The sequence below is a fragment of the Pelobates fuscus genome, chromosome 9 (assembly GCF_036172605.1).
Source record: "Pelobates fuscus isolate aPelFus1 chromosome 9, aPelFus1.pri, whole genome shotgun sequence".
Classification (NCBI taxonomy): domain Eukaryota; kingdom Metazoa; phylum Chordata; class Amphibia; order Anura; family Pelobatidae; genus Pelobates; species Pelobates fuscus.
The window spans coordinates 105,464,112-105,490,402 of record NC_086325.1 but is presented as its reverse complement, the minus strand read 5'-3'; the positions used below and the strand labels follow the sequence as shown (position 1 = coordinate 105,490,402).

Sequence of the window (26,291 nt, the reverse complement as noted above, 5' to 3'; positions counted from 1 at the left end):
CTAATGGGCTCTGCGAACGGTTCAATGGCACCTTAAAACAGATGCTCCGAACCTTCGCAGAGACTCACCGAGACTGGGAAAAATTCCTGCCGCACTTACTGTTTGCTTACAGGGAGGTGCCGCAGGAATCTACGGGATTTTCCCCCTTTGAACTGCTATTCGGGAGGAGAGTAAGGGGACCCCTGGACTTGATTAGAGAACACTGGGAGGGAGACCGTAGCGCTGACGGCACCCCTATTGTACCATATGTGTTGGCCCTCCGAGATCGCCTGGAAGCACTCACAAAGACGGTAAAGGAAAACCTACAGGCAGCTCAGACGCGTCAGCGCACCTGGTACGATAGAGGCGCCAGGGACCGCAGCTTTCAGGTAGGACAGAAAGTTTTAATTTTAAAACCTGTCCGACACGATAAGCTACAGGCCGCCTGGCAAGGCCCTTATAGAGTGGTAGAACAACGATGTGACACCACTTATATAATTGGCCACTGCGCAGGGAATGGGGGGCGACGCATGATCCATGTGAACATGCTGAAGCCTTACCAAGAACGATCAGAGGAGGTGACAGCTATCTGTGCCCCCACCTCTGAAGAAGGCGGCAGCCTACCCCTCCCCGATCTGTTAGAGGACGGACAGCTGGCTGGGGATTTAGGAGCAGTTGTACTGGGGGATCGGTTGAGCCCACAGGAGCGTATCGAGGTACAACAACTACTGCAAGAAAAGCAGGAGACCTTTTCTAATGTACCTGGATACACCCCTCTGGCTACCCACCGAGTAGAAACCCCTGGTCAACTTCCCATGCGCCAGACCCCGTACCGCATCCCTGAAGCGGTACGGGAGAATATGCGCAAAGAGATTGAAGAGATGATACAGTTAGGAGTCATTGAGCCCTCAGATAGCCCCTGGGCCTCTCCAGTGGTCCTCGTACCAAAGCGGGACGGCACGACCCGCTTTTGCGTGGACTACAGGAGATTGAATGAGAAGACCGTATCCGACGCATACCCGATGCCTAGGATAGATGAGTTGCTGGACCGGATGGCCAGGGGTCAATACCTTACCACTATTGATTTGTGTAAAGGGTATTGGCAGATTCCCTTGGCCCCGGACGTCATCCCTAAGTCCGCCTTTGTCACCCCATTCGGCCTGTACCAATTTAAGGTCATGCCGTTTGGGATGAAAAACGCGCCGGCTACCTTCCAGCGGATGGTGGACCGCCTCCTAGATGGGTTCCAAGACTATACCTGCGCATATCTCGATGATATTGTCATATTTAGCGATACCTGGCAGGAACACTTGGCCCATATCGGAGCGGTTATAGACAGGATCAGGGAGGCTGGTTTGACCCTAAAACCAGCGAAATGTAGCATTGGGATGGCCGAGGTACAGTACCTGGGCCACAGAGTGGGCTGTGGTAAGCAAAAGCCGGAACCAGCCAAAGTAGAGGCAGTATCACAGTGGCCTACCCCGAAAACTAAAACCCAGGTGTTAGCCTTCCTAGGGACAGCAGGGTATTACCGGAAGTTTGTGCCCAATTATAGTGCCCTGGCCAAACCCCTCACTGACCTGACACGTAAAAACCTTCCCCGCCAAGTAACCTGGACCCCGGAGTGTGAGCAGGCATTCCAACTCTTGAAAGATGCACTTGTTAATGCCCCTGTCTTGGCCGCTCCCAATCCAACTAAACGTTTTCTTGTTCACACAGACGCTTCTATGTTTGGATTGGGGGCAGTACTGAGCCAAGTCGGGGCCGATGGCGGAGAACATCCAGTGGCTTACATCAGTCGCAAACTTTTACCCCGGGAAGTAAGCTACGCCGCCATCGAGAAGGAATGCCTGGCTGTGGTGTGGGCCTTGAAGAAATTGCAACCCTATTTGTATGGACAGGCTTTTTCTTTGCTCACGGATCACAACCCGTTGGTCTGGCTGAACCGGGTGGCTGGGGACAATGCCAGGCTGCTGCGCTGGAGTTTGGCGCTGCAGCCCTTTGACTTTAACATTCAATACCGCCCGGGTAAGCAAAATAGAAACGCCGACGGGTTGTCACGACAAACTGATCTGGAGAAATAATCCGTGAGCACCCCGGTCATCCCCAAGCCGATCCGTGTGGGATCAGACTGTGTATGCCGGCTTGTGGGCAAGGGGGAGCAGTGTAGCGGAACGCAGTAAGCCTGTCCTGCAATATGCCTGTGTGACTATATTCGTTATAATCTTGCTTGTGTTGAATTGCTATTCGTCTATTTAAAGTGTGAATTGTATGTTATTCGGTAGTTTCCATCCGTACTATATGCTTATGGAAACTACCGAACGGAGGGACCACCCCGGAGAGAAGTGTGCCAGCAATTAAGGTTCACATTCTTTCCAAACCGCAAGTTAATCGGCTCATTAACATTGTATCTGGGTGGCCGCCATTCGGCATGCGTACACGTGGCGGCGGCCATCTTACGCATGAAAATCTCAGCGGTGTTTTGTCGTCGAGTGTCTGGAACTCAAATCGGACACTCAAACAACCAAACACCGCTGAGACCTCCAGAGCTCCGTAACTGCCGAACGGAGAGACCTAACGAATCCCCATTCGGTAGTTACAAAGTACCGAATGAGGGAATCACTATCTAGGTGAATTAAAGTATGGATGGCAATTATAAATGTCTATTTTAACTGCCGAACGGAGACCGACCGCAGGGCCCATTCTCATGGAACCCTTTTCGGATACCAACTCGTGTGCGGTCGGTCAAACTTCACCTTCCTGTAACTGCCGAACCACTGGTCCGATCTGGGTGAATTTTGGATATTATATTCACCCAGATCAGGGCTACCTAGCGGTACCCTAATATTAAGGATATGTGATGGTTTAGGGGTACATCCAAGTTTGGGGTAAAGTACTGTACAAGTTAAGGGGATTATGACTCACTCTGAGGGGAGGAGATGTGTGGGAGGTAACAAGCACTGCATTGGTTACTGTCATAATTACTGTAGTTCCCTCCCTTGCATGGGAGCAGGCTTTATAAGAAACCTTGGAATAAACGATTGTCAGTTCTACTCCTGAAACTGTGTGTCGTCCAGTTATTGGGAGTGCTGTGGGGATATTGCTGTACCTTTTTACCTGCTGGAAACTCTGCTGTGGATTTACTAATGACTTGTTCCTGAGCCTTCCTTGGATCTAAAGTGGAGAATAGCTGTGAGAAATCAGCTCTCCGCTACAGTAATATTCTCCATGTTCAGTCTCCATAATATTCTCCATGTTCAGTCTCCATAATATTCTCCATGTTCAGTCTCCATAATATTCTCCATGTTCAGTCTCCGTAATATTCTCCATGTTCAGTCTCTGTAATATTCTCCATGTTCAGTCTCTGTAATATTCTCCATGTTCAGTCTCTGTAATATTATCCATGTTCAGTCTCTGTAATATTATCCATGTTCAGTCTCTGTAATATTATCCATGTTCAGTCTCTGTAATATTATCCATGTTCAGTCTCTGTAATATTATCCATGTTCAGTCTCTGTAATATTATCCATGTTCAGTCTCCATTATATTATCCATGTTCAGTCTCCATTATATTGTCCATGTTCAGTCTCTGTAATATTCTCCATGTTCAGTCTCCGTAATATTCTCCATGTTCAGTCTCCGTAATATTCTCCATGTTCAGTCTCCGTAATATTCTCCATGTTCAGTCTCCGTAATATTCTCCATGTTCAGTCTCCGTAATATTCTCCATGTTCAGTCTCTGCAATGGCTGCAGTGTTCAGCTTTACCCATACAATTCCCAAACATTGCAATCCTCCAGGTCCAGACTGTCTTGTGAAATAAGATGTTTTGTAAAGTTAAAGGACCACTCTAGGCACCCAGACCACTTCAGCTTAATGAAGTGGTCTGGGTGCCAGGTCCAGCTAGGGTTAACTCATTTTTTTTTTATAAACATAGCATTTTCAGAGAAACTGCTATGTTTAGAAATGGGTTAAGCCTTCCCCCAAATCCTCTAGTGGCTGTCTCATTGACAGCCGCTAGAGGCGCTTGCGTGATTCTCACTGTGAAAATCACAGTGAGAGCACGCAAGCGTCCATAGGAAAGCATTGATAATGCTTTCCTATGCGACCGGCTGAATGCGCGCGCAGCTCTTGCCGCACGTGCGCATTCAGCCGACGGGGCGGAATGGAGGAGGCTCGGCGGCAGAGAGCTCCCCGCCCAGCGCTGGAAAAAGTTTTACCCCTTTTCAGAGCCCGGCGGGAGGGGGACCCTGAGGGTGGGGGCACCCTCGGGGCACTCTAGTGCCAGGAAAACGAGTATGTTTTCCTGGCACTATAGTGGTCCTTTAATATCAATGTTTCCATCTGAACTCTCCCACCAGCAGCAGGAGGTCAACACAGCTCAGTCCATTGCATTCATTTGGATTTCCCGCTTTGCTGCTTCCAGTAGCTCTCTGTACCATGTGATCAAGCAGTCACATGGTCTGGTGATGTCACCAGGGTCCTTCTACTGGATAGGAACTAGCCGCTACCCTACCAATAATAACTTACTGCCTATCACATTTCCTGCTTTGTTTCTATTCCTTGATGTAAATAAAGTTCTTCGAAAAAAAAAAAAAAAACCCAACCACAAACAGTTCCCCAGCTCCTCCCCACTGGCAGCCATAGTTCTAGGAAGTGAGGAAGTTAACGGATGTGACGCTCGCCCGTTGACCCCCCCCTCCGCCCTAACAGTTTTCCCCCTGTACAAAATGGCGCCCTTGGACCTGGATAAGTACGTGGAAATCGCTCGGCAGTGTAAATATCTACCGGAGAACGACCTGAAGGTGAGCAGCTGGCAGCCGCTGCCTGTCCGGTATGGCGGTTGATGTGATCTCCCTGTGGGGTGGATTGGGAGCTCTCACACAGGGCAGAGTCTTCCAGGAACTGCCTTGGCTGGCTATAGAGAGCGGCACGGGCTGAGCCGGGCACCCAGGGAGCGGCACGGGCTGAGCCGGGCACCCAGGGAGCGGCACGGGCTGAGCCTGGCACCCAGGGAGCGGCACGGGCTGAGCCTGGCACCCTGAGAGCGGCACGGGCACCCAGGGAGCGGCACGGGCTGAGCCTGGCACCCAGGGAGCGGCACGGGCTGAGCCTGGCACCCTGAGAGCGGCACGGGCTGAGCCTGGCACCCTGAGAGCGGCACGGGCTGAGCCTGGCACCCTGAGAGCGGCACGGGCTGAGCCTGGCACCCAGGGGCTGCGGACACTGCATGTTGTCTGATGCCCAGCCAGTCTCTGTGCTGTAAATGTAGTTCTCAAATCTGTGGGCCACCAGGATGTAGGTTGTAAGTCTGGATGCTGCAATGAGCTGGGTATGTGTGACAGCTGCATTTATATATGCGCTAACAAAAGTTTTATTCATTTTTTGCCTTTATTTAAAATGTTTTTATTATTATTATTATTATAAATGTGTATGTTTGCATATATGCCTGGTGAATATTATTAAGGCACTTTTAAAAGGTGATGCAAAAGTTTGATACAAAAGATTAAGCATCCATTCAATACATAGAATATAGCTTTAAAGATGCTCCCATGTAACTATTTGCAAACATTTTAATTCTACTTTTAAGAATAACTGCTGCAGTTTCCGAGAGTTTGCAGACTTCGCTAGGTGTAACGCTCAGACTAGGAAGTCGCGGACCTCCCTCTGCTAATCCTAGCTTTTCTGTTGATTTCTATGGGAGTTCTTAAGTATATGCCAAGGTTTATGTAGCGTACCACTTGCAGCTGTTTGTTTCATCAACAGACATGACTTAAACTGTTGCCTAAGCTGATGGCAGTAACCATAGGCTGCAATCAGCTCATCTGTAGCCTTGAGGGATGAAACTTTTATACCATCAGTCTTATAATTTAGCATTTCATCTCCACCTGTTTAAAGGGACACTATATGCACCCAGACCACTTCAACTAATTTTGGTCTGGGTACAGTGTCCCCTTTGCGCTTAGTGCAATGTATAACATTGCAGTTCTAAATCAGCCTCTAGTGGCTGTATACCAGAGGCGTTTCCTGCTTCCTAGGTGACTTTTGGTCACCTGACCTTAGACGTTCTCACGCTCTGCATTAGGCCATCCAGCATTGGAGAAATCCCCACGGGAAAGCGTTAAGTCTGATCCCCTCCCCGTTGGATGATGTCGGAACGGTGCAAACCCAGCGCTGAGGGAGATCGGAGCTTTGTATCAGACCAGTATAGAAAATGTGGGGCAGAGGGAGTGATATTTATAGGTAACTATTTTATCCTTTTAAAGGATCACTTTGAGACTTATTCAAAAGCTTAAGCTTCAAATGAGACTGTTTCCTCACTCTGCAGGCTGGAGAGAGACACTCCAGACCCCTAAAGCACTAAAAGGGACACTATATAGTCACCAGAACAACTATAGCTTATTGTACGTGTTCTGGTGAGTATAATCATTGCCTTTAGGCATTTTAATGCAAACACTGCAGTGTTTACATTGCCCTTGGGGACATCTCCAAGTGGCCACTCCTCAGATGGCCACTGGAGGTGCTTCCTGGCTCAGGGCTGCACAGTAGGCAGCACATGCCGTTCAGTGTCTCCACGGTCTGCATGGGGATGTTGAATTTTCCTCATAGAGATGCATTGATTCAATGCATCTCTATGAGGAGATTCTGGTTGGACAAAACAGCATTTTGCCCCACCCCCTTGCTGATTCTAACCAATCCAATGCTTTACAATTGGCATAAAAGTCAATTCTGATGTCACCAAGGGGGCGGGGCCAGCAAGCCACCTAAATGGTGGGTTTAGCACTATAGGGTTTTAGGAATACATGTTTGTGTTCCTTTAAGCTTGCTGAAAAGCTTTGTGTGAAGTGTGCCCTCTCTTTTTTTTTTTCAATAGAAATTGACCTTCTTATAAATTAACCTGGTTACATCTTGGGTTTCAAGCTGACATCAGGTCTTTTTACTAACAAATTTCATTAGCTCAGTGGAGCTAAACTCAAGAGGCAGCAATTGCCAAGAACACCTACCTTGCAAAGACTTTTCATTGAGCTGTATTGGGAGTCTGTGATTGGACAACCACATACAGTCTGGGCAGGGTTAGATGGGGAGGATTTACAAATACAGCAGTTTTGACAGCTGCAAGTTTTGCAAACGGTCTTTAGATTTACCCCCAGTGGAAACATTCGTAATTAACAGCATGCAAGTTTTTAGTAGATCTCTAATGAAAGCATCCATACGTGTTAGTTCTGCATTTTTCTTTGGAGGTATATTGAAAAGCAGCTTGCAAAAACTGCAAATATGCTGTCAGCAGCCTTTGGTAACCTTTCCCTCTTTCTTCAGAATATACCAATAATTTATTTTGAAATCGGCACTTTCATATATATGAAAGACTCCAGACATATAGAGAATCTAAATCAAAGCTAAAGTGCTTTGTGTGGAGTGGCCTTGGTGCTCAATGTCTCTTCTAAAGGGGAACCATAAGCCCCACACAGACTTCGTCTTTGGGTGCTGTCCCTTCTGTTTGTATCAAGCCATTAAAAAAATATATATATATATATATATATATATTTATATATATATATTTTTTTGTAATGACTTGACAAATACTCTGCCTCTCTTATGCCTCTGCCATTCTAGAAGTATGCTTCTGCATTAGCCACTCCAAAATCTAAACACACGTTGTGCTGGTATGGATCAGTTAATTTCATTGTAGTGCTGTTACATGTACTATGCATCTTGGTGTTTTTTGTGATGTGACTATTCAGCACTATAGTTAAAGCGATCTTCTGCAGTTCAAGGTTATAATTTTTTTTTGTATTTCTTTTGCATATCTCTTTGTTTAAAAGAACACTACAAGTACCATGACCACTAAAGTGGTTTAATTTATTTTCTGAGATCTGCGGGTGCCGCTCCATGCCTCCTCTCAGCCTTTAGGAGAACCAGAAGCTCCTACTTAGGAACTTCTGCTAGTTCTCTTGACATATGTCCAGCACCACCAAGCTTACATCACTACAGAAACCTTCAGGCTGCGAGGAGACATGAAGCAGCGCTAGGTGGATTCCATGGTAAGAAGTCATGCTTGTTAATTGGTTTAACTACTTACATTGGGATGTGCCAGGGCACATCTTACACCAGAACTGTTACAGCTTACTGTAGTGGTTGTGGTGCTTTGAGTGCTCCTTTTTATAGCTGCACTGTCACCTTCTGGAGTCTGCATAATTTGGGGACCTTGCCTCTGATTGGGCAGTGGCTATGTGGTGGGATCCACTTCAACTCCTGGTGCTTCACCTGCCAGGAGCCAATGTCGGTGCTGTACTGTCGTACATGTGCAAGGGTACATCACTGATGTCTATGGAGGAAACCTTAGTAAGTAACTTCTTACTAGTCACAACGGAGGGCTTAAAGTTTGCTCCTTCTTTCTGTCAAGTGTAAGAGCTATACATAAGAAACTAGTTCCTACTTTCTTATATCTTTTGACAGAGTTTAAACTTCAGGGAAATTCCAACAGTCATTGTGAGTATTTCATAAAGACTTCACCATTAGGAACCTCGAGCACTATGCTGTAGTTTTCGTTTAACTATTTTGGAGGCAAGTCATTACCATCCTGATCTCTGACAGACTTGTGGTAAATACATATATTACATCTGATTGTATGCTAGTTGGAGTTACTTTTTTTTTTTTTTTAATGCGTGTGTATCAATGTAGTTTATCTAAATAACATATCATCATCATGACGGGTACTACCTTTTTTTTAGCTCATGAACGTCAGAATCTTGCAGCTGTTCTGGGGAAGAACCTATGATTCATTGCTGTGTGCACAGAATCTGGGATAAGCTATGTCTGGTACACACTTTCTTTTAGGACAGAGATGCAGTTGAAATATTGATCACCCTCTAATATAATCAAAGATGTTAGTACTTGCCTCGGCTCCCACTAAACACCATTAGTGTTTATTGGGCTGTGTTCACCTCTTTACTATGGGAGGTGTAACTTCAGACATTCAGGTTTCTGCCAGCTTGGAACTAGTGTTTCAGGCTAGCTAATGTGAAATCTGTGCATATTTTATATGCACAGTCATTGATTGGCTGAGAGCAAACAATCGAATGCATGACCAGCGAGATCGGCACCCTGCTTTTGCAGCTCTGCATGAGAAGAGACCCTGTTTTTCTTGGCACAGATTTATAGTCTGCCCTGAGGATAAAGAAGGAAGGGTTTGTAAAGGTTGCAGAGAAGACATCTGCAGCTTTTGCACACGGCATGTAGATATACCCTCAATAAAATAAAAGTAAATACCGGCAAGGTTTTCTTCTGCTTCCGTTAGGTCCATGCTGCTAATGATAGCTGCTGGGGTACAGTACACCTGCCTTCTCTCTCAATGATCTGTAATACAGCTCATTCACATGCATTGGAAAGCACAAGGCTCCAGCACAAAAGCTTCTGAATGAGATGCCTCATATTGGAGTATTCTTGCGGTTTTAAAAGAGCTTGCAATGGCTGCAGGCAAGATATCTGCAGTTTATTCACAATTTTATATAACTGTTTTATTTATTTTTTTAATGCTGCTCTGAATTTTTAGAGGTCTTGGCCAATGGGTCTGCTGATTGGAAGAGTGTCTGGTGACGCTCTAAGCCAGTCAGTAACTCCACATTTACAAAACAACTTGATGTACGTTTCTCAAGCCAATTTTGTGAATTGGGAGCTACTGACTGGCTGAGCATCAGCAGGTGCTCTCAGCCAAACCCTTTCAGGATTCTGAGCAGTAGAAGGATAGTGGACTTAGGGGTTAAACACTTTGTGAACATTTTAACCACTAAAGGTAAGCTGACTCTAGGCACCGTAGAGATTAGCATACGGTATGTGTTTTCTTATAGCTGCATCCTATGAGTTTCCCTCCAGCGCCTTTTCCATCGATACATGACGATTGGGAGGTATGACTGTTTTTAATGTTTTTGGTCGATAAGATTCTGTTATTAGGCCCATCCTAATTGTCAGCACCAGGCCCACTGGGCTGTTATTTTGACCCTGCCTGGCATGTCCCTTTTTAATTGCAAACTTAGAGTGAGCATTTTAAGGATCACTATAGTGTCAGGAAAACATACTTGTTAACTGACACTATATAACCCTTAGGTCCCCCACCCACCCTCAGGGCCTCCTCCCTTGGCGCTTAAGGGGTTAAAACCCCTTCAGTTACTTACTTTAATTTAGCGCTGGGCCCCCTCGGAGTGGAGCGGAATGCGCATTCGCGACAAGAGCCCTCGGGCATTCAAACAGTCCATAGGAAAGCATTTCTCAATGCTTTTCTATGGACGTTCTGCACTCTAGAAGTGCCTCTAGCGGCTGTCAGAAAGACAGCCACTAGAGGCTGGATTAACCCTGCAATGTAAACATAGCAGTTTCTGACCTGACACCCAGACCACTTCATTGTGCTGAAATGGTCTGGGTGACTATAGTGTCCCTTTAATGCCTTAACTTGCACCCTCGTTTCCAAATACCCTCTTCCTGTTTTACTACTGTCTCATGGCATTCCCTTCTCTTGCGTTTATTTGCAATCTCATTTCACATAATTTTTTGCTGGTTTTCTTTTGTAACTACTTGCTGTCCTGCACCTTGACTATTATAAAGTATCAGTCCTCACCTCTCTACTAAAAAGAAACTGACCCTTGAGCTTGACCTCACATTACTGTAAACCCACTTTCTTTCTGCTATCTCTCTTAAAAGTTATAATTATTTACAACCATCTATCAGACTGTTCTTGTTCTCTCAATATCCAGTTTTGCTTGTCTTGGCATGTCAACAGAAACTGCACTCTTTTAATGTGGATTTAGTTAGTGTATGATCATACATTGGAAAAGCCTACCAGAATTTTTTTTTGTCTTGGGGCTTTCTGTAGTGCAAGGTGACCTGAAATCAGACACCTCTGATAGGGAGGGGTGCAAAGCCAAGGGCTAAAGGGAGGGGAGGAGAGAAAGAGAGGGAGGCATTTATTCCCCCTCCTCCCTGCTTGTTACTTGGCTAGGGAGGGGGGATATGTCATTCCCTGGTGGTCTTTGGCATCTTTATTGGCCGATACCGATATTGCTGAAAATACAAAATATTGGCCGTTAATATCGGCTAGACCGATAATCGGTCGATCCCTAGCTTACATGTTTACATTGCAGCTGTAAGTCTGCCCTCTGTAGCTGTCTACCAGACAGTCACTAGAGGGCTTCCGGAATCCACACAGACTTTTGGTCCGTTATCTGACGTTGGACATCCCCACGGACCTCCAGCGTCAGATTTTCCCAATAGGAAAGCATTGAATAATGCTTTCCTATGGGAAGTTCTAACTCACGCGCGGCCAATGCTATTGAGGAGCATGGGTGGGGCCTGACCCAGTGCCGGGGCTTTCAACGCTGGGTTCGGGTAAGGGGCACTCCAGGAACCTATAGTGCCAGGAAAATGGGTTTGTTTTCCTGGCACTACAGGATCCCTTTTCTTCTGTTTATGCAGCCCTAGCCACACCTTCCCTAGCTGTGACTTGCACAGCCTGCATTAAAAATTGTTTAATTTTCTATTAGATCTTAATGTACTTTAGAAATCTATATTCTGCTCTGTAAATTGAACTTTAATCACACACAGAAGTCTCCTGTAGGCTCTATCATAATGTTAACTGTGCATGAGAAGAAATTCTAAATGAAACAGAATTTGCAATAAAGGAAATGTAAACATTAGACCTTACTTCTCAAGAAGTGTTTAGGGATGCTGTGCACATTACATGCAGGGAGGTGTGCCTAGGGCTGTATAAACAGAGTGATTGAACAACTAATTTGCAAATAATTAAGCAGTGAGACTGCAGGGGCATGATCAATACACCAAAACTGCTTCATTGAGCTAAAGTTGTTTTATGTGGCCTGTAGTGTCCATTTAATACTTCATTAATTTCACCACTCTGGCACAATGCATTGGCTACATTTTACACTGATTAAAAACCGAAGGATCTCTGCTTGTTTTGTGAAGTGCAAAATCACATCCAAGCCGCTGAAACTTATATTGTTGGGTTAAATGGAATATTGATAAGCAGACATTTTGGTCCAGTGTTGTAAAAGTGGAGCAATTGGCAGGAACATTGCTGTATTTTTTAGAACTATGTACCTTGACTGCATTATATAAATAAACCACTTTAAACTATTCTGACCGTGTCCGCCTGTTTTATATTTCCATTTTTTTTTTTGACAATCTTTATTTAGTATCTTTTTCCATTTATAATACAAGTAACAGTGAGAAGCTGTACAATGTGTCCGTTTCAACAACAGCGTCCGTATTAAAAGAAAACTGTGCTGCTAAACTGTGCACTTCTAACAGTCGGCTTTACCCAATGTACCAGCCTGAGTTCAGGCCTGCGGCTGCGGCCTTGTCGGGTTGTTAGGTAATTCGTAAAGTGACCTCTGCTGTTTGTGTTTTTGGTCGCCTCCCCACCATATGTTCCCGTCTGCATCTCAGCCCTCTGTGTTAGGCGTTAGTACTACGATTCTCCATCTATATGTTAGTCATAGCCGCATACTTATTTTTATTTTTAAGAGCCCTTTGTACGTTTTGAGTCGGGTGTTTTACTGTTGTGTTTACGGTATGTCATCTACAGTACTGGTGACCTTCACAGGGGTCTATAATCCACTGGGCTCTTGTTGCTGGCAGTCGGTCTTTGAGCTGAACTAGTCGGTCTTGGGGGGGGGGGGGGGGAGGGGGGGTCCGGGTTTCTGCCCGTGCCATTCAGTTGGGTTGCTGGTGTGGGAGTCTGTGCGTTTGTTTCGGGTCAGGTTTCCACCCCAGGTGCTACTCAGTTCTACAGCTATGTCTCTCTATCTGCTGAGTATGCGGGGGTCTGGTGTTATGTCTCCCATTCTGGTACGCTTTCCCTGTTTTGGTGTAGAGGGCTTAAGTATCGTGTTTCTGTCTGGGTTTAACCAACTGTTGTGTGCTTCCCGTCCTATCCAGGACGGATCGTGTCCCTAATGTGGGCCTGTCCGCGTGAATTAGTGGTCCTTCTACTGTCTGCGTTAGCCGTTGGGGGAACGATCCGAGGTCCAGTCATGAGGCGGGGGTGTGAGTGTTATCGACATTGGGGAAGGGGTAGGTGGGGAGGTCAAGTATGTGTGTGTTCCGGGCTTCTGAGGGCCCCTGAGGTATCGCATTTGGGGTCGCTAATCTGTTGGCTAGGTATGTTGCCCATGGATACCAGGTCAGTGCACACTGCTGCTGTCTTCCATGGAGGTCTGCCGTTAAGAGTTTCCATTGAGGGTATTTCTTCCACCTTTGTCACCCATTACTGGAGGGTATCTCCCCCCTGATCTTCTCCCAGTATGGGGCGATTATGGGGCATGTCCACCATATGTGGAAATGTTTGCTGGGGTGTTCTCATGCATGCGGTGTAGAATGTCGGGTGTTCTGTACCAACGAGTTAATATTTTGTAGCTCAGTTCTTGGTACTTCGAACTGATAGAGCATTTATGTGTGAGGGTGAAGATCCCCCCCCGAGTCTTTCTCCCAGTGGTCCTTGAATCCGAGCACCACATCCCCACTGGTCTGGATCTTGAGTATGGTCCATTTTATTTTTATTCATTTTATTTTAATTTTTTTAAATTTTTTTACACAACATTTTACAAAGACCTCGGTAATTTCAGGGACCAATCTGGAATAATGATGTAGACACACTTGCGTAGGTAAAATAACAGTTGCTTTTATAAATCAAACCACATGTAAAATATATGCGCACGCACGCACGCAAAGAATCCTAACCTGTTTTGTGATTAAGGCACTACCTCAGATGTAGATGGTCCCTGAGGAAGAGACCACTTTTGTTGCCCCCTAAATTTAATATGTAGTTTTGATTTAATAAAGCCATTTTATTCTAATTTATTTTTTTTATAATATCTGTACTATTGAGTGCACATCATTGCTCCTTATTAGGCTGAGGGCCTATACTGTATGTTTACTAGGGTAATAAATCTCATTCTTTGCATCTACTTATACGTAGTTGAATGTCACTATTATCATTTTCCTTAAGTGTGCTATTTTGAAATGTATTCCAATTTTCAAAGCTCATTTCTTTATAAAGCTATAACACCGCATTGAAGGGACACGCCATACACCAGAACAAATTTGTGGGAATAAGGTTGCTATGGTACCAGTATGTCCTTGGTGCCTGCCTACCTTCAGTAATGAATGGTTAAACACAAAGTCTTCGGTGCAGTGCTTGTCAGCTCTGCCCCTGAACTTCAGTTTGTAAGCCCTGAATAGTAGCACCACTGATATTTGGCTCCTAATTCATAATACTGAGGGTATATTTATTTTGTGAATGGGATGAAACTGATGGTCTGAGAGTGTTGGCTAACACTCTCAGATGATTAATGGCATCCATGTCCAAAGCTTCCCGATTGAAGCCTCAGACTCAAACAGAAGTTGGGAAGGATGGAGACTTTGGGGCTACACTGTTAATGAACAATTTAAACCCTGATGGTAAACCGTAATACCCTAATTCAGATAACATTGTTTTGGTGCTTGAAGTGTGTGTTTTTTTTTTTTTTTTTTTTTTTTTAACCTTAGAACCTTGTACTGTACAGTATGTAAAAAGTTCAGAGTTAAATCATGTTTCTTTAATCATTAATCTCTGTGTATGTTTTTTTTTTTTTTTATTATATAGCGATTATGTGACTATGTGTGTGATCTGCTGCTAGAAGAATCAAATGTACAGCCAGTGTCAACGCCAGTTACAGTTTGTGGAGACATACATGGACAGGTAAGTAGAAATATCTTCCTTTCCATTTTGTTGTGTGAATTGTCGCTTGTATTGAATTTACCCCATTGAACATCACCTGTTCAAGATGCTCCAATTTCTTTCAAATTTATTAGATTACCCATCATGCTAGCTACAGCCAATGCTCTTCATTGGCAATTATCTTTATCCATTGTGCTAGCAGTCGGGAAGACAAGTCACTTTACACTTTTTTTTTTGTTTTTTTAACTTTTCTCGTAATCCATTGTTTAACACTGCAGTGTTTAAATGACAGGACCTCTGTACCCACCCAAGTTCAAGCGGTCTAAGTGACTTTAGATTTGCTTCATAATACTGTATTTGTGATCCGTTGCAGCAATAATTTGTGTTATGTTAAATATTGAAAAATTAGTTTTTTGATACAGAGATATGTAGATAAACGGTCACAGAGGAAAGTTGTGAGAAGAGGGGTGAAGGGACCTGACGAAATGTGGTTGTAGTTTTCAAATTACCTATTGTTTTCAATATATATTTATGCAGCTCAATCACTAACTTACTGTTTGTTTGTATTCTAGTTTTATGATCTATGCGAGCTCTTCAGGACTGGAGGACAGGTCCCTGACACAAACTACATATTTATGGTATGTTGACATGTCTGCTGTGTAAGGTGTAGAGCAGTGATGACTAACCTTGACACCATAAATTGTTTCTGGACTACATTTCCCATGATGCTCAGCTAGCTTTTAGAGTCTACCAGGACCAACACAAACTAAATTTACTTGCATCATTCTCGTGCAAACAATATGTAATCCTGGGTACATATATATAATTCACTCAAAAGCTTCACTTCAAGTTACTATCTCAGTAGTAATGCCACTGTCTGGAGTGGAATTACTCAAACTACACTGCTCTGCAAAACGTAACATGATAAGAGGCCTCTTTGTTTCTTTAGATGTAATCTGTGATTTAACAGACTACTTTTCTATGTTGGCATTGTTTTACTGGTCGTATTATTTTTATAAATTTTTTTCCCCAGTGATGCATATTTGGTGTTGTTCCACAGTTGTATGATGGACTTTTTATCTCTCTAAAATTGTGAAGCATCATCATAAATACAATGCTTGCGGTAATTGGCAGTGGGATACTGCAGGCGTATTTGTCTGTGTGTCCACAGGTATTTCTCTCTAATTGCTTTAGTTGAACTTGTGCAGTCTACTAATAAAGTGACTTTTCATTTCTTTTTTTCTTTTTTTTTTTGTGGTGCTTTTCAGGGAGACTTTGTAGACAGAGGGTATTACAGTCTAGAGACGTTTACCTATCTTCTTGCCCTGAAAGCAAAGTGGCCTGACCGCATTACATTGCTGAGAGGAAATCATGAGAGCAGACAAATTACACAGGTGTATGGATTCTATGGTAAGAATTCCTATTTCAACCACTTTATATCATATTGTGTATTGCAAGTTTTATTTTTAGACACATAGATATAGATATATCTATATCTTTCTCTCTCTCTCATGATTGATTTAATTTTTTTCTGTAATTTTAGATGAGTGCCAAACAAAATATGGAAATGCCAATGCATGGCGGTACTGTACCAAGGTGTTTGATATGCTAACTGTAGCAGCTGTAAGTAATGCATTAAAACAATTGTACACTTATAGTGAATTATGGTCTTGTTTAATACATTTGGATAAACATTTAGATATATTTTTAGTGTGTGTGTGTGATATATATATATATATATATATATATATATATATATATATATATATATATATATATATATATATATATATATATAGAGAGAGAGATAGAGATGTGTGTGTGTGTAATTGCAGGTATAATAGTGTTATATAGGGGTACCAGCAGATAAAATTTATATATTTAACAATTTAATATATGAGAAAATTAATACATTTTTAAAAAAAGTTTATCCAAAATTATCACCTGAAAATCTAATCTAAAAATATTTAATCTGGGTCTTTATTGGGGAATACACGAAGAAAATGTATGCACATGTATCCACTGTTACAGGTTACAAAAACAAATTTTAATGGCAGTGACCTAGTATATGTTAAACCTCTAGCGAATGAAACCATTTTTGTGTTGATGCTTTACTTTAATTGCTTTTGTAATTAGTTTTTTATATTTTATATTTAACTTATTTGCACTGAAGTGTTGCTTTCTGCAGTTCTAATTGACTGACTTACTGCTGGTTTTCCCTAGAGTTTTCCCTTGACTTTTGCAGTGCATCATCGTGTCTCGTGGACTACTTTATTTGTTTTATTTCTTCTCAATTTAGCTGATAGATGAGCAAATACTATGTGTGCATGGAGGACTCTCTCCAGACATAAAGACACTAGATCAGATCCGGACCATTGAACGAAACCAAGAAATTCCTCACAAAGGAGCATTTTGTGATCTTGTATGGTCCGATCCGGAGGATGTGGATACTTGGGCTATCAGTCCTAGAGGAGCTGGCTGGTTATTTGGAGCCAAAGTCACCAATGAGGTAACTTTCCAGTTTGCAACGAAGAAGACTTCAGAGGCTTATGTTAAAGCATGATCAGTGTATACTTAAATTCACATAAATGCTGACTTTTGATTTAAGAATTTTCACAACCGTACACATCTTTAAAGCGGAGCTGTCACCATCTGGGGACTTTGCATAATTTGCAAACACCTTCGACACGGACATCGCCCATGGGGGTATGATAATTGCGAGGTGCAGGCAAAGGTGAGTTTTACTTACTTGAACCTGATTTAGATTCCTTAAAAGGACCACTATAGGCATCCAGCTTAATGAAGTGGTCTGGGTGCCAGGTCCATCTAGGGTTAACCCTGCCTGCTGTAAACATAGCAGTTTCAGAGAAACTGCTATGTTTACATTAGGGTTAATCCAGCCTCTAGTGGCTCTCACTGACAGCCGCTAGAGGCTCTTCCGCGCTTCTCACTGTGATTTTCAGTGAGAAGACTCCAGCGTCCATAGGAAAGCATTGAGTAATGCTTTCCTATGGACTGACTGCGCGCGCGACTCTTGCCGCACATTCAGCAGATGACGTCGGAAGAGGGAGGAGAGTGCCCGGCGCTGGAGAAAGGTAAGAATTTAACCCCTTCCTCCCTCTTTAGCCCAGCGGGAGTGGGACCCAGAGGGTGGGGGGGACCTAAAGACCCTATAGAGCCAGTAAAACAAGTTTGTTTTCCCGGCACTATGGTGGTCCTTTTAAAGAATGCTTTAATGCTGGCCTAACATTCCTGTAGTTCCATTAGAATTTGGATATACTTGGGGAACTCCCTTTTATATGTGGAATCCGTAGAAGGGATACTAACTAGGATTTAGCACTTTTTTTTTTTTTTTTATATTCCCAAAGCTACCACTGCAGTATTAAAAAATGCTTATACACTTAGGTGGCAATATTATTGTAACTTTTGTTAAAGGTTAAAATTAACATTTACGATAACTAACCTGCATGCTGTAAAGTCATATTCACCAATTTGTTTTTATTTTTATCCATGTAAGTAGACGTGAGCTATACATCTAAGATTGCACATGATCTGTATTTTTGCAATGTATATGTGACTACAAATCCACATTGACTTTTATTTATTTCCATTTGTAGTTCGTCCACATCAATAATCTGAAGCTTATTTGCCGAGCTCATCAACTTGTCCATGAAGGTTACAAATTCATGTTTGATGAGAAGCTTGTGACAGTCTGGTCGGCCCCAAACTACTGTTACCGCTGTGGAAACATTGCCTCTATTATGGTGTTCAAGGATGTGAATACTCGAGAGCCAAAACTCTTTCGCGCTGTTCCTGATTCAGAGCGTGTTATTCCTCCCAGAACCACCACTCCTTATTTCCTCTGAGTGTTCTGTATTGAAAACTATTATTTTTAAGCACTTTGCTGCTGTAATGCTGCATCTTGCCTTGTTTTTGTTTATTTCTATTTTTTTAAATTATCAAACATGTCTATTGCTTTATTAATCTTGTCAGGAAAAGATCCTACAATTCTGTACTGGTCTGTTAAGGGTTTCTATTAGCTGGAAAGTATTGTCCTCTTCAGACACACAGCCCACTTTAGCAGCATGTGATAGCGTTGGGCAGCAACACTGTGACATTAAATTTTTGAAATATACTAGTTGTCCACTATGGTAATTCAAACATACTACTTTGGAGTTCTAGGTTTGCGTTCTGTAAACGAACTGGGTAGTGCAGTGTTACAATAACCTTCCATTTCATTCCACCAAAGCAGAGCTAAATTTATGGATTAGTCATTATCATAAGGCTAGCGTCCATTTTTATGGGCATGAAAATGTCTGAGTAATTTTTTAAACCAAAATTAGTTTTGAGTTGCTGGTTTCTGAACATTCTTTAGGAAACAGGAATTGTTTCTTCATGTCCATGATTTTTTTTTTTATTCTTTCAGTGGGCAGTATATCAACTGGTGCCATTGGACAGCCCTACATAATTATATTTTGTTTAGAATAATCATATGGATAGTCAACAAATCAGATATAAATAACAAAGGTCAGCATGGTATCGACAGGATTGGCTAAAGCTATGTAATTTTACAGTTTTAATAAGGTAATTGGCAAAATTGTTACTGAGTGTATCTACATTTGTAAAGGATGTTTGAATTTGAGTAACAAGTGCATCATGGGCATTGCACTGCTCCTCAGGACATCAAATCAATTCACAATGCTTTGAGTGTTGCGCTCTGGGACCACACATGTCGCTTCCTCAGGGAATAAACGGAACTGAAGCAGTGTAATTTCTAACTCTCATGCGATTTTGTCCATGGAATTCGAATAGGGTAGTAGCAGTACAAACCTTGGTCATGTATTGTAAGATGTAGACCATGTTATTCATGAGGGGTGTGTTTTTCCTCCGTTATGCAACCACAATAGCCATAATCTTCTGCAAGCCCAACTTCAGCTGAGATTTATGGAATTTGTAGCAAGGTTTTGGGGGGGAAAAAGTAATGGAAATGTATTCATCCACACGAGGACTACATTATGGCTGATCAATATAGTTGGCTAATTTCTTTAACTTTTTTTTTTTTTTCCTCCCATTATCATCTTGATAATTGACCTGCCAACTTTAATTCAGGATCTATTCTTATGGTGTAAATATTCAAGGGAAAACAAGTTAACAAACATTTTTTTTTGTAAATGTTTTTGCTCTGCAAACACATTCAATAGAGGAAAGCTCGCTTGTTGTTACTATGGTTTGTTCTTTTATTTTATCATAGGAGAAGAACTGTTTAGCAGCAAAATTATGGACTGACTGTGTATGCCTAGTGTTGTGCGTGGGAGCAAAGGAATTGTCCTTCATCAGATGTTTTAAAGTGAATATATATAAATACGAAGAAAAAGAGAAATAGTTTGACAGAAGCTGCATTATTCCGTGTGAAAATTATTGCAGCTTTTGAATTTGTATATTAAAATTATTGTACTGATCTTAGGTTATTTTCCCTTCCAGATATCTTGTATTTTAATAAAGTAACATTAAAAGCCACATAGAAGTTAAATATTCAGAATAAAATGTGTATGTCTTTTATTTTTCTTGCGTTTTTGAGCAACTAACTGTGCCTAATGTGAGTTCACGTATTTAAAGTTAAAAAGAAAATGTGCGTTTGTTTTGGCTTTTGTCTTCTGCGTTTTGTTTGTTGGAAATTTGAGTTAAAAAATACAGGCTAAGTAGAACAAGGCAAAACAACCAGAAAGAGTTAAGGACAGGTCTTTTAGAGTGAAAACAATATCATAAAACACAAATATATTTCCAGGAAAAATACGCTCAGAAAAATGCAAAGATCCAGAAAGGGTAGTGCCTGTTCTCCTTAAGAGCATACAAAGGGACCTGATCTTCAGTTATTTTTCATGGTGGCTGACTTCCAGTGTTCAGTAATTATCATGCACCACTGCATATAAATATTCATTAAATGAAGATAATAGTGGGTAGAGATTGGCTGGAGGGTAGGGGTTAACAGTAGGTCGGCAGGTTGATTTAGCAGGGAAGAGCCTAACAATTTTGAGAGAGAGAGAGAATCTACATCAATTGCTATCGCCAACACAAAGCTCTATAGGTATTTATCAGTATGTCTGTTTATATTTAGAATCTTATGACACTATAATCATACCTAATGTGTGATATGGTATGTAAGTTATAGTGTCTGAGTACTGCATTTGTAGTGTAACTTAGGTTGAGTACTTCTTGGGCACAGGCATTGTGGTTGTGTCTTTACAAATTCTCATAGCGAATCATGAGCATGGACAGTCTGGCTGAAATACAGGAAGCAGGGGAAGTGACATGCAATCAGAGAAAGAGGAGAAAATCTTCTAAAACATCAGTAAAGATGCTTCTAAGGTTCATTTTTACACTATGTAGGGGGAAAGGGCATTTAGTGACAGCAGGTTTAATTAAGGGGGGAGGGAGGGTGTACTGAAAACACTGTCCTCCGAGGCATCTGGTTGGGCAGATCTAACAGGCACTGGAGAAAAGACTTGGGGGGTCAAACAGTTTCTAATTGACCCCTAATTGTAGGTTGGCACTATGGACTTTGTTGCACCATAACTTAATTCCAATGAAGTTATGGTGACCGCTGGTTTTTATTAATCCTTTTTCTTGGTTTTAGTATTGCTTTCAATAGCCTCTTCAAAAGTAGTTTTAAACCCACTGCTCAGGATCCAGAACTGGTTCCCTATGTGGTTTTATAGGGTTCCTAGTGGTTTCAAGAAGTACAGTGCATTCCTTGGATATCAGACTTACCACCGTAAATAATTTTACTGTGGTTGTAAATGTCATGAAATTATCAGATACAGCTACATATCACATTACTTTTGTAAAAGAGGCCACCGTACAATTAAAACATGGGTCACCAAGATGCAATATATCTAATTGGGGTGCTTTTCAAAATTGCTGTTCATGAACGTTTTTTTTTTTTCTTGTAGAAAGAATTGATCTAACATCTCTGTTGTGTTATAAGCAATTGGCAAATATATATTACTTATATCCTGCTACATTTGTTGACAATACAGAAGTAGAATCCTGGTTTACAGGTGTCTGGGACACCAAGCTGTGTTCAAACGGTTTGACAAAGAACATGGGGGATGTCTGCACACTAATGACACCATAACCACTACACATACATGGAGTGGTTATGGTGTCTAGATTTCCTTTTGTTTGCTTTGTGAATACAACAATGTTGGAAGTCATTCATTTGATTGGCAGTATTGATTTTCATCTTCCAGTACTAAAACTTCACTTATTGATGACCTATTTTTTGGGTGGATGTAGTTTTGCAATGTAAATAAAAATACAAAAATCTGAATGGCAAATAGATGAAACTGGGGAATTGAACCAAAAAAAAAAATATGATTCAGCCCCAAAAAGAATAAATACTACTCAGCCATGAACATTTACACAAAAAAAACCAAAACTAACTGCTAGGAGAAAGACATTTCAAATTTTTCATGGTTGCATAATCCCATGTTGCAATTAAAATATAAGGATCCCCTTTAGTATATATTGTGAATAAAGGTGGTAGGTGATTCTCCTTTGTATTGTCCTATTTTGCTGAGGCTGGAGACTGCACCTTGACAAGTGTGTGCAGAACCATGATCCTGTACACACCTGTCAGTAATTCATATATCAACAGATGTGATTTCAGCAGGAACGCCAGTAAGTACGGTGTGCTCCAGAGATATTTCTTTCTCTCTAATGAATGGAGAACAGCCTGTTAACTAAAGAAAAAGTTAAACGGTAACAAAGATCCTCTGTTCTTTTTCGCTATAGTCTTTAACTGCTAGAGTAATGTTTCAAATCCTTCATCTGTTTCCTTATTGCAAACCGCTTCCGGGTAAACCAAATTCGTTTTGTCCTTTTTTTTTTTCTAGTTTGGTTTTCTGGGTAGTGGTATGATTGGCTAAACAAAAGATAATGTTCCTTCAAAATTGCTCAATAGCAATGTAAACTATATTTATTTTACCTGTTTTTTTTTCTTCATATATTCCCTGGGTTGGTATCCAATGCTTTGTCAGTGTGTCCTCTATAGCAGTGTTCCCCAACCCAGTCCTCAGGGACCACCAACACTCCAGGATTTATGTATGTCCCTGTTTTATTCCAATGGAGATGCTGACAAAACCTGGACTGTTGGTGGTCCCCGAGGACTGGGTTGGGGAACACTGCTCTATAGATTAAACATTAGCATTATATTCATAAGGCTATCTTAATAGACGGTTTAATGTAGTTTACCTGTCACAGTGCAGACCTTTTAGACATTGCAAAGAGTCTATAGAAAGATTTTTAATTTATTGTATGTATTTTAAAAATGGACCATCGCGCTAATACAATGTATTTTGGGTCTGTGTCAAAAGTGGTAAAGAAATCACAGCTATAGAGAAGATGCCCATTCTCCTCTGAGGCAAACTGTTTTGCAATTGTTTGTCCTCTTACCTGGGTCCCCGCTGGATGCTGAGCATCCGGTAATAGCCAGTGACGTGCATCTGTCTTATGAAGACCTGCAGAAGCCAGATGTTGATTCAGCCAGTTATTCTTTGGCTGAGTGTATTCTGAACAATCTGTTGATAAATGACCCTTTGTTCATGGAATATGCACAGAATTGCCTTTGGCCATCCCTGAACTCTTGCTCCATGCTAGCTTAAGAAGCTGCTGAAGGTGGTTACATAAACAACTTAGCAGTGTGTACTTTCATTTTTAAACTTTATTATTATGTAAAGTGATGGCTTTTTTTTTTTTTTTTACATAAAATAATCAGATATGTTACGGACTGTGTGCCCTATAGTTACAAACTGCTGATGCTCACAAAGACAGTTATTACCCATTCTGGCAAAATGCCAATCCATTATTATAAATGTTGTTTTGGGGGAGCGGGGCCCAACTGCCGAGATAGATGCATCTCATGGTAGCTCCTGAGCAAAATCGCTAATTCAGCTTTAATTATTGCCATCCAGTTACTAAACGGACCTCAGCCACCCGTGCCCACGTTGAATAAGCCTCAAGTGCCTTTTGGTCAGAGGATTTGACTGGGATAATGTCCAGCTGAGTAGCATTTGCTAGACCATATGGAGGACCTTGTGGATGGAAGAAACGGCTGATGATCTGACCTTTGATCCACGCAAATTCATCGAGACTCGGACATGTGGCAATCTAAGATGGCCTCCTTCCTCTGTACTTCGGAACAAGCCATGGAAGGCAAATTGCAGAGGTGGGAAGCACACTTTAATATGGCATTTGGCACCATCTGCAAGAGCTTTTGGCAACACTTAAACCCACACAGTTTAAAACTCACCTCAACTGAGTGGCGGCAGGCGGTGATACCTCTTGGCAAGAAACTAGATTGGTGTTGACCCTAAGCACAGTTCACAACCTCGGAGGGATTTCAGTTGCTTGAGATGCTCTTGGGAAAGCTACACAATCACGGAAGTAGGAAGGTCGGTGAATACCGGGCACTAATACTTGGGCCTAGAGTAATGGATCTTTTTGGCACTGTTGAGCTGGCCAGACCTCCTCGCTATACTACTAGTCCAAGTGTGGGTGTTGGTTGACTCTAAGTACAATGTGACCAGGAACAACCATTCCTTAACCCCTTAAGGACCAAACTTCTGGAATAAAAGGGAATCATGACATGTCACACATGTCATGTGTCCTTAAGGGGTTAAATGTTTTTTGTGTTCTTGTTAGTTTAGGTTTTATTTTTATGGATCTTTTAAGTATATAATAAGCATTTTATGGTACAATATTATATACGCTCTGCTGAAGACGTATGTCTATCCTTTGTTCATGCTCCTACCTCTGATACTTGCCTTCAAGGCTTCTCTAGGGCTGCACCGCTGCTGTGGAACTCCTTTACCTTCTCCGTTAGACACTTACCCAGTCTCCACTCCTTCAAAAAAAAAAATCATTAAAAACTCACTTCTTCACAAAAGCGTATCAATAAAACTGTTAATAGCTCCCAATTTTCAATATCTCCTGCAACAAACAAAAATCACACTAAGTCTTCAGTGAATACTATTCTATCAATCTACCTCTCTAATACTTCCCTAACCTTTTGTGTTAGTTTACCCCACTCCTCTAGCATGTAAGCTCATTGAGCAGGACCGTCAACCCCTCTGTTACTGTGCGTCTAACTTGTCTGGTTACAATTACATGTTTGTTAGTCCACCCATTGTAAAGTGCTGCGGCATTTGTTGGCACTATATAAATAATGTTAATAATGACCAGTGTGACGCAATGTTGGTGGCTCACTAAAACATGCTTTTTATTTTGTAAGACCAGAATTGTTCCCCGTTTTATATTGCGTATATTATATTTAATTTTCTGTGTCCTAATTCGTAAGTATAACAAAACAAAAATGAGGTATTCTCTTTTTCAGTTTTCTGAGATGTTGCAAATGCTGATATGAGCTTGGTCTCATTGCATTCTCTTTACCTTGAATCTAAATCTCCATAAAAAACTAAATTTGAAGAAAAAAAATTATATATGTTTTGTTTTGTCCATCTCCAAGGAATCCTGTGTTACTCTGATATGCTCTCATATCTGCGCAGTGTGTGTTCCTTTGGGTTGCTCAGGCAAAACCATCTGCTCCCTTCAGGAGTAATAGCTAACTGACTAAAAATAAGTGATACGTAAGGATGTGAATTCCCCAATTATATAAATACTGCTCTGGGGAACATATCTATTGAACATAAAAAACAAACAAAAAAAACACAGAAAGCATTAATAGCAGATCTCACCTCTATCCAATAGCTGTCAAAAACTAGGACACGGCTGTTGTTGTTGCTTTTTTTCCTTCTTCTTTGTTAGATCTGAGCATGCAGAAGGTGCATTTATTCAATAGGTTTATAAAACAGAAAATAAAATATACATTTGTTAAAGGGATACAACCCACATTTGAGCTACTTGTTGATTGTACATTGCTAGAAGGTACCCTGTCTCGCGCTATACATACCCAGTGTTATTTATCTATTAATATGTGCCAAAATAGCTGCAGCTATAAACCCACCCTTAACTCCGTTATGTCACAAAGAAAGTAATGCCCAAACAAAGACCACAGTCGGTTTTTGAATATTTATGAAAAACTCTTCACTGATGGAATTTTAAGGACTTTCTTACTCAATAAAAAAAATATACATCAAGTAAAGTAGGTACTATCTCATGTATGACACAGCTTTTGATAAAATGTGACAATGTACAGAAATTCTGCGACAGTGAAAGGAAAAAATGCATCTCCTCCCTCAATGCGCAGTAGATGACTAGAACATCTTACTGCGCATGTGCTAGATCTATGGAAGGTCTTGCATTATCTTCCACAGATCTTCTTTTGTACTCTTGTGTATGTGTGGGCAATGGGCCCATTTATAAGTGTGTTGTCTTACTCCAATACACGTGCATGTTACCATGACAAACTGCCCATATGCAGAGCTCTGATGAAACTTGTCAAAAATACAGCACAAGCTTGGGTCAATGAGAAGACTGTGGCAATAATAATAAGGGATCTTCACTAAAGTAAGAATTAAAAGAAGAGTTCAGATTCAAGGCAAAAACAGACGAACTGGAAACATTCA

At 41.7% G+C, this 26,291-nt stretch overlaps 1 protein-coding gene across 1 annotated transcript; it reads left to right on the top strand.

The window, feature by feature from the left end:
- Positions 1-4,629: 4,629 nt before the first annotated feature.
- PPP6C (protein phosphatase 6 catalytic subunit) lies at positions 4,630-20,244 on the top strand. Its single transcript, XM_063432271.1, has 8 exons — positions 4,630-4,783; positions 14,632-14,727; positions 15,279-15,344; positions 15,975-16,116; positions 16,250-16,329; positions 17,006-17,215; positions 18,324-18,579; positions 19,964-20,244. The coding sequence occupies exons 1-7, from the start codon at positions 4,709-4,711 to the stop codon at positions 18,570-18,572; spliced, it is 918 nt and encodes a 305-aa protein (XP_063288341.1). The 5' UTR covers positions 4,630-4,708; the 3' UTR covers positions 18,573-18,579; positions 19,964-20,244.
- The last annotated feature ends 6,047 nt before the right edge of the window (positions 20,245-26,291 follow it).

Coding starts and splice junctions, on each gene's coding strand:
- PPP6C (XM_063432271.1), top strand. CDS start 4,709: ATGGCGCCCTTGGACCTGGATAAGTACGTGGAAATCGCTCGGCAGTGT. Junction 4,784..14,631: donor TACCGGAGAACGACCTGAAG/GTGAGCAGCTGG, acceptor TTTATTATATAG/CGATTATGTGACTATGTGTG. Junction 14,728..15,278: donor GTGGAGACATACATGGACAG/GTAAGTAGAAAT, acceptor TTTGTATTCTAG/TTTTATGATCTATGCGAGCT.